General features: G+C 35.8%; 2 protein-coding genes across 2 annotated transcripts in view; one reads left to right on the forward strand and one right to left on the reverse strand.

Annotated features, from left to right (window-relative positions):
- Window positions 1–5,059, forward strand: part of LOC144440123 (uncharacterized) — a 21,526-nt gene extending 16,467 nt beyond the window's left edge. The window contains exons 17-21 of the mRNA XM_078129386.1: window positions 304–402; window positions 784–967; window positions 1,322–1,434; window positions 2,241–2,334; window positions 2,940–5,059. Coding sequence (XP_077985512.1) covers window positions 304–402; window positions 784–967; window positions 1,322–1,434; window positions 2,241–2,334; window positions 2,940–3,101 — 652 coding nt within the window. The 3' untranslated portion in view covers window positions 3,102–5,059. The remainder of the gene's footprint in view (window positions 1–303; window positions 403–783; window positions 968–1,321; window positions 1,435–2,240; window positions 2,335–2,939) is intronic.
- A 3,086-nt stretch (window positions 5,060–8,145) lies between these two features.
- The window catches only part of LOC144439954 (roundabout homolog 1-like), a 135,768-nt gene continuing 128,624 nt past the window's right edge, over window positions 8,146–15,289 (reverse strand). Inside the window, exons 23-28 of the mRNA XM_078129187.1 lie at window positions 14,665–14,963; window positions 13,987–14,034; window positions 12,539–13,303; window positions 11,785–11,970; window positions 11,156–11,374; window positions 8,146–10,539 (exon numbers count right to left, since the gene is read on the reverse strand). Of these exons, the coding sequence (XP_077985313.1) occupies window positions 10,145–10,539; window positions 11,156–11,374; window positions 11,785–11,970; window positions 12,539–13,303; window positions 13,987–14,034; window positions 14,665–14,963 (1,912 nt within the window). The 3' untranslated portion in view covers window positions 8,146–10,144. The remainder of the gene's footprint in view (window positions 10,540–11,155; window positions 11,375–11,784; window positions 11,971–12,538; window positions 13,304–13,986; window positions 14,035–14,664; window positions 14,964–15,289) is intronic.

The following is a 15,289-nucleotide window of genomic DNA, read 5'->3' on the forward strand; positions in this document are numbered from 1 at the left end:
AGTTTCAAAAGCCTGTCATCGAGGGCAGGCAAAACATTACTTGCAGGTAACTAGAATGTTTTGGTCATGCAAAAAAAAACGTTATAGTATTATGTTTTACCGACCAGATGAACATTTTCAAGGATACACACTATTAGTCCGTAAAGAGATGGACATTGTCAGTATGTAACTACTTGACTATATAACCATCCATAAACACCTGACAAGTTCATGCATTTAAAGTATTTTGACTACTTGCATGTTAGCCTTTCCCCTCTGTTACATTTCAAGTAATTCATGTCTGTATGTGTCTGTATTTTACAGTTTACACGACTGTTTTCGCAATACCAACCCTGGATCACTAGACACCATAGAGTTGGCATGTGATGGTATTATACTGGATATGGACTATTCTCCAAAGAGGTAAAATGTAGATGTGTTTGCCAGTACAAGGCTGTATTTGTGTAATGTCATTACAACATTGTTTGATTTCACAACAGACTATTCCAAATGGTAAAATCATTCCGGGCTTGCAAAATAATGTTGCATTAGGCTTAAAAGTTTGGTCAAACAAAATCATTTTCCTGATAGAGCTATAAAGAGTTGGTTTTGAACAGAAGAACAATCTTAACCTATCATTTAAATATGGCATCAGTGAAAAGAGGACATAAAGTAAGGTCTTGGGAGTGAGACATTGGCCTTTAAACAAATGGTAACTTCCTGTTCAAACTGACGAGCATTTTATAAAAAAGATACCACCTGTGAAGTAACATCATCTAATGCTTCAATGGCGTTTTTTTGCAGGAATGAATTTGCATACGCATCAAGTGACAAGATGGTGTATATTAGAAAATTTAGTGAGAGTGGACGTAAAATGACTTTATGTAACACATTACAAGGTCATGATGGAGAAATCACACAAGTCAAATGGAATCACCTGAAAAACCAATGGGTGACGGGGTCAGAAGATGGAACCATTAGAATATGGGTAAGTCGGCTGATTGGTTGTCTGGTTTATAATGGAATCAACCAAATGTTCATTGGGTGATGGGGTCAGAAGATTGAACCATTAGAATATGGGTAAGTCGGCTGATTGGTTGTCTGGTTTATAATGGAATCAACCAAATGCTCATTGGGTGACAGGGTCAGATTATGACACCAATAGAATATGGCTAAGTCTTCTGATTGGTTGTCTGGTTTATAATGGAATCACTTTAAAAATCAAAGAGCTGAGTACATTTGGAAGCTCTTCATTTGACATTTATTGACTGATACTTAAAATTTGATTTCAGTGTATAATTAAAATTGTTTTTTTACACTCTTGTTTATTTGTTTGTTACAGTCAGAGGACGGTATGAACTGTGAACAGATCTTAGCAGCACATGGTCTAGTGACTGCATTGTACATTGACCAACTCAATGGATGTATTATTGCTGGTGTAGGACCAAACCTAAAGTAAGTAAAAATTAATTACTACATCAAAAAGAACAACAAGTTTGATACGCAGCTCAGAACGTCACATTTGTCACCAAACCCTTAATTAAGTCCCACTTTGCTTACTCCGTAATGAAAACTTGGTTTATATTAGTATTTATCCAGTGACTGCATGTACTGGTTTGTTTGTGTGTGCATACAAGGGACATTGTACAGGAGTGAGATACATTCTATACTCAGTAACCAACCACCTGGTATATGTACTGGTAGGTCTTAGGGGTGAGATCAATAGATCAATGTGGGATAAAACATTAATTATTAAACTTAGGCCTCAGTCCCCCCCCCCCCCCCCCCCCCCCCACTTCTAACTAAATTGGCCAAAATTAAAAATTGCTTCAAACTGAACAATCAATTTCAAATCAGTATGTAGTGAGTAAAGAATAGTTCTTTTATGGACATTTTACTTTATTTTAATGCCATGCATTTACAATAACAAAAATTCTTCCAGTTCTCTGATATTTCTGATAGAAATGTTTGTATTTAAGGGTAGAAAACATCTATTAAACGTAAAATCGATTTTGTAGGATGAGAACTAAAATGGCTCAACCCTCCACCCCCTCCACCCCCACCCCACCGACCATCTACATTCAATATTAATATTAAACTATTCATCTCGCCCCTTACTGTACATACATAGTCCAACACCAGGTTCATTGTATGGTTGCAATAAATCTATATCTTATCATATTTTATTTTATCTTATATGTATGTCTCTCTTTTTACATACTAAGTAATACAACCCCTGTTTTCTATTTGTCCTTGTACAGAGTGTACGACCCTGAGACGTACAAACTAGTACAAACCAACATTGGTCACGCTGATGCCATCCGATGTATTATACACATCCCAGACAGAAGTCAGGTATGAAAATATTGATATATTTATTTGTTTGTCCACATATAGACTAATATTCATGTACACACTGTGTACCCTATGAAATACAACACAGAAATCAAGAGAATTATGATTATAATTATTCTTTTGACAGTTTTAATATATCTATGAAATAAGTATGTATACCCAGTGTAGATTTTTGATTAATTTTATCTCTTCAGACATTATCTTTTTGAGTAAATTTCTAGAATCTAACTTGTTTCATTAATATATTTTATATGACAACTATTTTCCATTTTCTCCTTTTCCATATTGTTCTGTCAATTCTTTACAATTCTGGAATAAAGTATTATTATTATATATATTTTAAGTATTGGCTTATCACTCATGACTAGGGTAGTGGTGGTGCTTGCATCCCCACCACTACAAACCCAGCCATGTATAGGATGACATAATGTACTGACTAAGACAATGTTCCTGCAATAGTATAGTAAACATTGTTACTATTTTTATGTATCTATTATAAGAAAGGAAAATTACTTTCTTAAGTTTTACAATTATTTTTAGATACCAAACATAAATTTATAAGATTTTCTAGACTGACTTGTGTTTGATTTATTCCTACTAAACAGTACCTGACAGGGTCTTGGGATAAAACCATCCGAATCTGGAATGCATTCAAACAAGGACGTGTGAAGAAATCTAGACTCACACCGGAGAAGAAAAAGAAACAATGTACAGTTAGCCCTATGGCAAATGACCCGAATTACCTTGTAGAAGATGAAGTTGACTAAGGGGTATGGAAATAATCCCTTAACATGATGTGAAAGAGGATCTAGATTGGAGGGCCTTGAAATGACCCCCTAACATGACACAGAAGAGAAACTAGACACTTGGACCAAAATACTCAGTAATGACAGTGTAGATGAAGAAAGAACTAAACTAGAGGGCCTTAGTAATGGCAGTGTAAATAAAGGACTAAACTAGAGGGCCTTTACAGTTGTATAGATTCTTAAGTATACTAAGGGGTCCAAAAAGGATATCCTGGCATTGTAGTAAATTAACTAGCATTGGGAGTTTAGATATAACTACCATATAGATGATGAAATTAGCTAGGGAGTCTAGAAATAGTCCTTAAGTAACTCATAAAAGTTAAAATACACTTAAAAAGTTTTTTTAATGGGGTCTTAAAAAGGCTGCACAAAAGGTAAGTTTACTAAAAAGAACTAACCAAAGACCTCAAAATGTTGAGGAAATTGTGAAATTTAAGTGTTCCAGAATTAATCTGTTTGCTTTTCTTTGTAAAAAGCTTTACATGATAGATTGATAATTAGGGACAGACTAATTTACAGAACAGTAATACTGGCTTGATTTAGTATTAAACCTATGTACAGAGCACAGAAATTTACAATGACTTTCTGTTTCATGCAAACTAGTTTTTTTTTTTTCTGAAAAAGAAAGCACAGTGAATGATAACGGCATTATTATGTGTTGTTAATACCATGTACAAGCCAGGAGAAATGCATTCAAATGAAAATTTTTTTCCTATTGTTGCCTCTATTTTTGTACACTAATATGCTTATTGATGTGATAAACAAGATGTTTCAATGCAATTTTATTTTTCAAAGTCATTTTATTGGTTAGTTTATATCTGAAATAGATAATGATATTGTAACGGTTTAAGATGACAACATGCATACTTGAGTTATTATTCATTCCCGGCAAATAATTTGTTTTGTAATCTATTATTACAGACAAAAATCATTAATTTTTTCAATTGAATCAACATTTTCTAGATAGATTTTTTTTAAAAAGAGAGATGAGTTTTAAAGTTGAAATTCCTTTTCATCTAACCATCACTATTAAAGCCCCCCTAAGTGCAAGCCATCTATTTATGAAAGGTCAATTAACATAACTTTTAAAATAATGGATCTTGCCAAATTGACCTTTGACCTGCCAGTTCTTCCTTTCTGATAGATAACTATAGAGGGCGTTGTCTCATAGTTATATATTTGTCTTCCTACAAACTGTCAATTTGAAACATTTATTACAGTACTATGCTATAATGCAGTTTATACGCTTCTTTGTTGCCATGACAACTTATTAGTCAAATGTAATATATGCGCTAAAGTAGCCTGGAGGGATCATTCTGTATATAGTATTTAATGTAAGATACAGTAAACCTAGATATTTTTACTTTTAGAATATTTTGCGATTTTACAGTCTTCAGCTAGTTCTCAAAGACTAATTTTTACTAATTACCAGACCGGTACATTGTGTTCATGTACAAGAAGGCATTTTAGTCGCAACTTATTTTCACTAATTACCAGATTGGTGCAGTGTGTGTATGTACAAGAAGGCATTTTAGTCAATACTAAATTTATGTCTTCCAGCAACATATGTGAAAATAAGTCGCTAGCGAAAATTTCCAGGTTTACAGTATCTGGCCACCTGAGGGCAGTCTTCAACAGTATACTGCAGTAGTCTTTTGCCATGTGATAGCTCAGGATGAAACATTGTATCCTACAGACAAACCTATGTATATTTATAACTTTTTAACTTAATACCTGTTTTCATTCTTCATGTCTTTACATATTTTTACATTGAGATGGTATTTTTATAATTAGATGATAAAAACAGTCAAGTATTACATGACATTTCATATTTCCTAAGTTTTTGAAATAAATGTGTTTTGAGAAAAAAGATGATATAAATATAAGGTTTGTAATTTACAATATTATCTGAAAGGTAATCCTGACATTTGTTACATTAATAATTGTTATCTTTTTTTGATAAAATAATTTGATACTAAAATATGAAATGATGTAATTTGGTTTCTTGTGTTTATTTTTTAAGTGATTTTGTTGCAATGATGTTACATTCAAAGACAAGACTGACATCTTTTCACTTTGAATCTGTATGTTTGTAAGTGTTATTGACAGACTCTGGTAACATATGCAGCATTCTCAATGTGATTTATTCATTTTGGAAACCAGCATCTCATTATCCAACCTTCCAATAGGGAACTTGCAACCCCGCCATCTTGATATCCTGAATGTTGCATCATGGGAAATGTGATGATAAATCTGAATCAAACAAAAGTATATGAGCGTATTGATGTTTGGCAATAAACTGAAAACACTTCAAATGACCTCTGAACTTTGATATTCCTCTTTAAGCACACTTTACTTTTTTACTCTCCCCCCCCCCCACTTTAGTATTTTGTGTAGACACAAACACCCCCTGTTAGAAAGAATGTTAATTTTCTTTCATCCTTCCAAGTGTATTTCAGTTACGCTATAATTAACTAATTTAAGCCATGCTATGCCACGCCACAAACAGTATGCAAAACAGTCACGTTTACATATTTACTGACTGCACAATTACACATTAACAATCATAGCAGACTTGAAAAGACAAGCAAACATTGAAAAATTCAAAATGTCTTACGATAGCGGAAATTCTTGAAATAGTGTAGCAGTGTTACTCCTTCAAGTCTACAGGTAGGCTATATGTTATAAATTTTGTTACATTTCTTTATATCTTTAGTCATCCAAAATCAATTCATTTGTTGATTACTACCTCATATCTTTACGAGTCAATTCCATTACATGATAGCATTAAAATATTCCATTTATTTCACTTTTTGTTACTAATGTATGTAAACTATTCATCAAACAAATCTCCAAATTAACTGACCAGTATTATGTATGATACCATACATGAGGCAATGTGAATGAAAATATAGAATATATACTCTTGTCATTCTACATCACGACACTGGTTTATTTCTTTGCCTGATTTTTTCTTGGATTTTACTGGTATAATTCATTCTCGCAAACCAGAGTTATTATTTCTACCACTACATTTCGAAATTGTTAATAACGTTGCCGTAAAACAGGCCGTGGTTTGCGACGATGGGTATAATTATGTTATTCACCGATATTTTCTTAATTCAGCAGGAAAATACTAGTGACGTAAGGGTTGTCACTACGAGTCACTAGGTGAGTAGTGACAAAGACTTCTTAGGTCACTCGTATTTTCCTTGGCTAAACAAAGAAAAATATTGGGGAGTGATATCTAATTATCATGTAAAGATGAAAACATGTACCAATTGTAATATTCAGATTTCTAACTTTTTTCATACATTGTTGCTGAAAGTAATGTTCACTTTTTTATTTTTCAATTCTGACATAACACATTGTTATTTTGATCTATCTATGTATTTTGTCTATTCCACTAGAATGTTTAATAAAAATATTTTGGTACATTTCTAATCTATGTCTTCAGAGACTCTACTCTACTCTACTCTACTCTACTCTACTCTACTCTACTCTACTCTACTCTACTCTACTCTACTCTACTCTACTCTACTCTACTCTACTCTACTCTACTCTACTCTACTCTACTCTACTCTACTCTACTCTACTCTACTCTACTCTACTCTACTCCACTCCACTCCACTCCACTCCACTCCACTCCACTCCACTCCACTCCACTCCACTCCACTCCACTCCACTCCACTCCACTCCACTCCACTCCACTCCACTCCACTCCACTCCACTCCACTCCACTCCACTCCACTCCACTCCACTCCACTCCACTCCACTCCACTCCACTCCACTCCACTCCACTCCACTCCACTCCACTCCACTCCACACCACACCACACCACACCACACCACACCACACCACACCACAGATAGACAAGGGTGATATCGATAGTACAGAGTAAGACAACATAGACCAGATGAAAGTTGTTGATTTATTTCAAAAGCCACAATGGGGCAAAATAAACTTATATATAAGTAAACAACGCTTTTTACCATTTCAATATATAAGAACAATGTTTACACTTCATGTAAAGAACTTTTAAAGGTCAAAAATAACTGAATCTAAGTTGACAAGTTTCCATAGCAACGTCTTTACACACAGAGTAAAGATGTGTCAATATTTTATTTGTAAACAACAACAAATAATGATAAGGTAGCTGGCTAGTTGGTAATCAAATCAGGGTCATAGGTTATTTATAGGTCAAAGGTTAAAGGTCACAGTTCTTTCTGCTAACTTCAAAATGGACTCTGGTTTGTAAACAACACAAACATAAGTGAGAACTGAGTCAGGTATTCAAATATTTAAAAAAACATACACATAAATATTAAAAGATGATTGATATTAATGATCAAGATATGTATCAATCTCCATTTGTGATTTGATGTAGTGCCTTATCACCATGGTTACCACCAGTGGTTACCACATCATGTCTCTTGTCACCAAGGTTACCAAATCTGAGATGAAATGATGTTTACCTATGTCTACCAAGGCTCTTATCTGATCATTGATTCCATATTTGAATAGATCAGTTGCTATGACTGTTGTAACCATAGTTACAAACACAGCTTGTCTCATAGGAGAAGCTCTGCACTTGTACATAGTATGCTTTGATACATTGTAACTACTATCTTGTCAGTTGTTGTGTGCAGACAGACATAGATACACAACACACTAACAGAAAGACTGTCAGTCAGGCAGGTACATAGAAACTGTCACATATGCAGACACACAAATACGTACAGGCTGCCTGGGGTGGACACACAAATACATACATACTGGTACATACATACATGCATGCACAGATTGTCAGATAGGTAGACAATAAACACACAGATTGTCAGTCTTGAGGCAATAGATAACATATTGTCAGAAGCATGCACACACACACACACACACACACACACACACACACACACACACACACAAAGAACAACTGACCATTATAGGCATGCAGTCTTACATAGGTTGCAACACACACACACACACACACACACACACACACACACACACACACACACACAGTGTTCGTTTAAGGCAGACATATACACAGATTGTCAGAGGCAGATGTAGCTGCATACCCACATATACTGTTAGTTAGGCAGCCCAGAGTACAGATTGTCAGATGCATATACACAAACACACACTCAGTCATTTAAGCCACAGACAAGAAAGGTATTTTTTCCCCATCTGTTCTTAGGCAGACACATACATAGATTGTCAGAGGCAGATATGCTGTACATACATACAAATACAAACTGTCAGATATAAAAACGGATAGACTGTTAGTTTGGCAATCACATACACTCAGACTGTGGTGGATGAAACAAGAGTGGCGGACACAATAACACACAGACCAATAGAGAGCACAGAATGTCCATCGCAGATGCACCAACAGCCTGGCAGACACACATAACACACAGACCAACAGAGTAACAGACACACAAACAGACCAACAGCGTGGCTGCAAACACACAACACAACACAACACAACACAACACACAGACCAACAGAGTGGCTGCAAACACAGAACACAACACAACACACAGACCAACAGAGTGGCAGACACATACATGTACATGAAACACACTAACTGACAGACATGTCTGCATTGAGATATATTTGTACTTAATTTCTGGTCTATCAATCACCTATGTTTTTATAAATTAATTCTCTTTTTAATAAAATATATACAGGGTTGGGCAGAATATAGTATGCAGTACATAAATTAACTGTGTATTATTTTTTTATTATATAAAACCTGACTACATTGACGGTACAAATGCAAGTATAGCTATTTTATACACATACATGTAATAACCAGTATGTGTATATACTTTATTCATTTAATATCAAGTTCTGGAATTCAAATATGGTCACCACTCCTGCAATGCTGAAGTGTCTGTCAAAGCAGGAGACAGACAGGATCAAACTGAACATCTCCCTTCTTACATGTCTGTCTGTCTGTCTGTCTGTCTGTCTGTCACTAATTTGTGTTTGTCTATCTGTCTGTCACTAATCTGCTGATTATCATGCTGATTATCTGCCATGGCATTGATTTGGTGGACATAACTGGTACATTATTTTAAAGTTTTGACAAAACTTTTTTCTGTGATAAATATAACCATGAGTTTTTACACACCCTAGTGACAAATGGGTAAAGATACAGTGATATAATACCCAGACACAGCCTATGAGAAAGGAGCTAAATAATTGATAAAATGACCCAAACAGTGTTTGTATACAGCCTTTGACAGATTTACAAAATATTAAAAATAACCCTGACACCGTCTGTGAGAAGGGGTTAGCAGATAGCGATAAAATGACCCCGACACAACCTGTGACCAAGGGATGAGCAGATGATAAAATTGCCCTGACATAGCCTGTGAGAAGGAGGTTAGCAGATGATAAATAACCCTGACACAGCCTGTAACAAGTGGGTAAAAACACATAGATGATAACTCGGAATTATCAATAATAACTTACGAATGGACATGAAAACTTTCATCTTGAGATTGGGGAGGAGAATAATACTTAGCAGAGCAGTTACCATGACAACACAAGACTTGTCTAAAATAGTCACGTGACACTTGAAATACATAAGTTTAGCCTGTACAAAAATACATCAAACATCCTGTACAAATCACCCCTACAATCACAATGGTTTCTTCCATGTCAATATAGTTCTCGGAATATATTCCAGTCTTGGCAATAAGGAAGTCACTGAGTTCAAAATCACAAGTAATCCACCACTGGGAACAGTCCACTCCACTATAGGGGTTGTCAGTATATATCCATGTAAAGGATTACTGGAACAGTCCATTCCACTGTAGGGGTAGTCAGTATATCCTTGTATAGGATTACTCCATACAAAAGTAGCAGCAACATCAATGTCTGTTAGTGTGAAATCACTGCTTAAACATTCTATTTACAAGTAACAACAACGTTCACTTCAATACTTGGAGATATTCCATTTAGAAGTACAGGGGTGATAGATCCCCTCGGTTCTATGCTTTGAAGTGATTGTTTTGGTCGTGTTGAAATGCTAAAGGATTGGCAGTTACACGTAGTCCAATGTCATTAGTGTCCTGTAGACTAGACACCGCTTCGTTACCATCGTTCATAATGGCAGGATTATATGGCCTCTCGTGCCTCCTACGTCCCCCCGTTGAACCCCTAGACGATGTATCACTAGACGACGTTGATGGAAAGCTAGGTTTATTATACGGTATAACACCTTCACTGACATCCTCTGGTGTCAGATCATCTGATTTGACAGTTTTTTGTCTCTCGCTATCTTGTCTTGACTTCTGACTTTTTTTATGACTTCCTTTCCTATCGACCAGTTTGTCCGGTTTTTCCGGCTTGGCAGGTTTGTTTGGCCTTCCATGCGGAGATTGTTCTGAAGAAAGGTGAGAATATAATATATTTGTTAAGCAAATTTTGATGTCAGAACAAAACTAGCCATATTATGTTTACAAAGTCTTAGCCTCTCATGAACAATTATTCCAATAAGACAATCACAGAATAACAATATTATTTCTACCCGTCAAAAAACAAATTGACGTGCTTATGTCCCATATATGTCACCTTTGTGCCATATTTGACGGAAATTGGATATTGAAGGTCTGAGAAAAGTTGTCTTACAGATGGACGAACGGACAGACAGAACCCATCACAGGAATAGCCCCTGCCTTTGGAGATTACAGTTTAGGATATCAGCATACAATCTATTTTGCTAAAATGAAAGTTGCTGTAATTGTTATTTCTCTGGTAATCAAAGCTTTGGTTTATAGACTATAGACTAAAATAGACTAAAATAGACTAAAACTAATTGTTATCATATAGAAAAGTGAGTCAAGTGACCTTCTGAGGTATAGAAACATTGTCATAAACTTCTTTTTTCCTTGGTCAGCAGAAAAAGTGTTCTCTATCTTGGGAGAATATAATGTAGAAATGTTTGGTTTGTTTGTAAAATATAAAATGATAGTATTACAGTTCTATTTTAATATACATACCATCTCTAGGTTGTTGGTTCATCTGTTTAGGAGCTGCTTGATGATGTTGTTGTTGTTGTTGTTGTTGTTGTTGATGATGATGTTGTTGTTGTTGATGTTTATATTTGTTTTGTGAGTGTTTAGCTTTATTAGCTTTACCACCATGGACAATATCTGTGTCTGTCATGGGACTTCCTGATCTTTGTTGTGCCCTCTGTGATGGGGTCAACTTCCTATGACCTGAAAGGTAATTAACATAAACATCACAATCATGTAAACCTAGAAGTTTGATCACTGCAATGTAGACAGACAGACATATTATGTACACGCCAACACATATATCGCCCACAAATACACCCCCACACACATGCATACATACACACATACATACAGAATGTACATACATACATACATACATACATACATACATACATACATACATGTGCATACATACATACATACATACATACATACATACATACATACATACATACATACACGCATACATACACACATGCATACATACATACATACATACATACATACATACATACATACATACATACACACATAACTGCATACATCCATCTACACCCCCCCCCCCCCACACACACACACACACAAACAGTCTAATTAACTACAGTACTAACCTGCATGGGGGTCAATGACCTTTGTGCCTTCAACTTTTAGACCAGCACTTTCAGCAGCAGCTGCTACAGCACTGGCAAAGTCAGCGTCAGTAAAAAATGATCCATCAGAACTATCACTTATAGCACTACATCTAGCACTAGTACCACTACTTCCATCTAGGGATGCCCACGACGCCATCATGGACCCTGTCAAGGTAATATATAGGATTAGTTAAATGTCATCACCCATAAGGTTGACATTTGTATGCTGACCTACAACTACAAAGTGACTGTACATCTTGGACTCTCTCACAGCCTCGGGAACTTCGCTAGAAGAAAGCGATTATTTTGCATGTACTGATATCTTCCGCATACTTGTACTCTATCTAATATCCTTATACTGTGCACACTCATCTTGAACTACATAGGACTAACCATTGAATAATGTGTTATTGCAACCTGCCATGTTATTGCGATGTTACGGTCCCAAGGTAATGTTCCCAAGGCTGTGAGAGAGTCTATGTATATCTGTATATCTATGTATATCTTTCTTTGTTTAGTTAGGCCTCACCCAGAAGGTTCAGATTATAATGATGACAACAGTTACAAACACTTCCATTTGGTTGGTTTACAGTAATACCATTTTCACCCATAAAGTTCAGATTTGCATGATGACGAAATGTTATCAATATTTCAACTCAACTAGTGCACCATAATTATCACCCATACAGTTCAGATTAACATGATGACCAATTGTTCTCTTAATCAAGCTTACCTGTACAGTTACTCTCAGTATCTCCATCCATATCACCATCTCTAATTGATGTATCAGCATCTGACATCTCCGATAGCAACCCGTTGTCTGAGTTGGGTAGTGGTAGATCTATACTAAGTCCTGGACCATGTGGTGTATCTTCTAACCTAGCTGGTAACATTGGCATTAAGTGTTCATCCTTGGGGTAGTCTTCATTATCAGTATAATCGGTTTCTAAGGCTGACTCACAGTTCTGTAATGGAACTGAGTTGCACACAGCTATGTCCCCATATTGAGGGTTAGTTTGGCGTTCTCTGTTGTGAGAAGATCCACTCGTTGAGTAAGGGTGTCCATTTCGGTGTTTTTTATTCAAACTATGTATTGGCATATCTCTCATATTATCATTGTGATGCACTCCATCCATTGGCATCCCTGTTGCCATGGGATACTCGGCTTGTCGTCGTACTGGCGGTGCTGGTGCTGTTGAGTTTGGATTGGTTCCTTTGGGTAGCAAGTGTCTGTTAGTCATGGAGGCGTGTGAGCGATGCGATGCAGCGACTGAAGCGTTGTCGTCAGGTAGATCAGTTTGGTAACCTTGGGATGATTTCACACTGTACTGTGAGGGTATAGGAGATCCCAACACATGGTACTGAGGGGAGTCTGGAGGACTATCAATATCGGTTGGAGGAGGGTGTTCTGGAGGGGGAGGAAGTAAATCTGCCCAGTTTAATGCTGGTTGTTTGTGACCTTTGTTTTTCTTCTTCCTTCGACCACTTCCACCGGAATCTGAAATTTAACACAAACGATTATTTTGTATTAAGTCTATGAATAAAGTTATATTTTTCATAAAAAGATAAAATAGTATGTACAGTATAAATACTTAGGATATCATTATATACCTGTCAGAATAACTCAAAATCAGGTCTAGGGAAAAACAGCCAATATGGCAAATTATAAGTAACTATACTTTAACTCACTTACTCAAGATATCTCAATATCAAAACCTTCCTACATTCATTTACACAAAACAACTTTTCTCAGTCAAATCACTGAAGTCAGAGACTTAATATGCAATACATGTAATCAAAGTTTGTGTGTTTCTATTTATCATTTTCAATTTAAAACTCATTCTTAGTTCAGTAAGTAACTGAGTTCATGCAGTAATTGACAACGATGACAATAAGAGTATTGATCACTGATACAAATATGTGAGTATATAACCACAGTTTGGAGGCTATCCGTGGTGTTTAATCTCTTTCAATGTTGAGAGTGGGGGTGGGGGTTGGGTATGGGTAAGTGTATGTGTGTGGGGGGTGGGGGGTGTGGTGGGGGGGGGGGATGAAAAGAGACATTGAGATTCAATTCCACGAATGACCACTAGACCAGTGTAAGCATTGACCATGGAGAGGATTCCAGGTCTGTTGTATAAAATAAAGCATAAAATAATTTTAGTATACAAAAATAAGTACCTTGTGTATAGCTGCCGGAATCACTAACTGGACTAGTGGCACACGAGTCTGTGTAAGTGATGACAATATTAAAATCTTTATTAGTACACTTGCAATAATCAATATTATTGTTACAGTTTTAAGTTCTTCAATACTAGGAGTATTTTACTGTATATATGACAAAGTAACTAATTGGAAGTTAATGACATATCACATACATATGAGAAAATAACTGTAAATTAATTCCGAATTCCGTGCAAGTTGGAAACAAAACTACACAAATACATGAACTGTAGTAACATGATACAAGGGATGTTGTCAAAGAGTTAACATCTGTTGGAGTTAATATGCAAATTTTGACTCATATCTTGAGCACTTCAGAACCAATGACATACACAAACATTGTTGTGACATAGAATGACCAGGGTAATAATTTCTGTATCTTTTGCCTGAATGTGTTCAACTTGGCTTGCATGAAATAAATGTGGCTGAGTGCGTCAACAAACAAACAAACAAACAAACAAACAAACAAACAAAAACATTGCCTCAATGCACCACACCATTCTCTGTATACCAAGTTTCACCAGTTTAAAAAGAAAACTGAACGATCTCAACAAAACTCAATTCTACAGGTTTCAAACACTTTTTTAAATTTTGAGTAAAACATTGTTTTTTGAGTATATTAATATATCCCCTTACCATTCATTCTAAGATGTGACGGCAATGTACATGAACTTGATCCAGAGTTCTCAGTATCTATAGATTTATCATGTCTTTTCTTGCTATTATAGTATGGTGGTTGCAGCCAGGGTTTATCGAGATTACCACCATAGTTCTTATCGAGATTATCTTTGATGTTTGGTGGCATAACCAACGTTGTTGATGCGTATGGTTGTGTTACGTTATGCTCTTTACCAATTACATTCAAACTCTTATGATCCAATGGATTCAACAGTTCCCTTGGTATGGATCCAACCTCTGCATACTCCGGAATATTACTGGAATTGGAGGAAAATACAATACTCAATTTCTTATATACTTTCATATGATTCTAAAGAAATCCATTTCTACAAAAATTATCTTAGTTACCTTAACAAAAAGTGCAGAAATGTAAGCCTAATTTGGAGATACAGACATAGACATTATCGTTGTTTCCAGATAAAATAGAATGTGTAACATTATGAAGTAAATCACTTTCTCTAAGTGCTACAATCGTTTATAGCATTCATATCAAGTGTAAAAGTATACTTTTTCAATTTGTTTATTTACAAGCCTAGAAAATGGACTGATCTGATTATGAATGAGGGTGTGAAGCATTCTTACC

Source organism: Glandiceps talaboti, chromosome 9, assembly GCF_964340395.1.
Source record: "Glandiceps talaboti chromosome 9, keGlaTala1.1, whole genome shotgun sequence".
Taxonomy (NCBI): domain Eukaryota; kingdom Metazoa; phylum Hemichordata; class Enteropneusta; family Spengelidae; genus Glandiceps; species Glandiceps talaboti.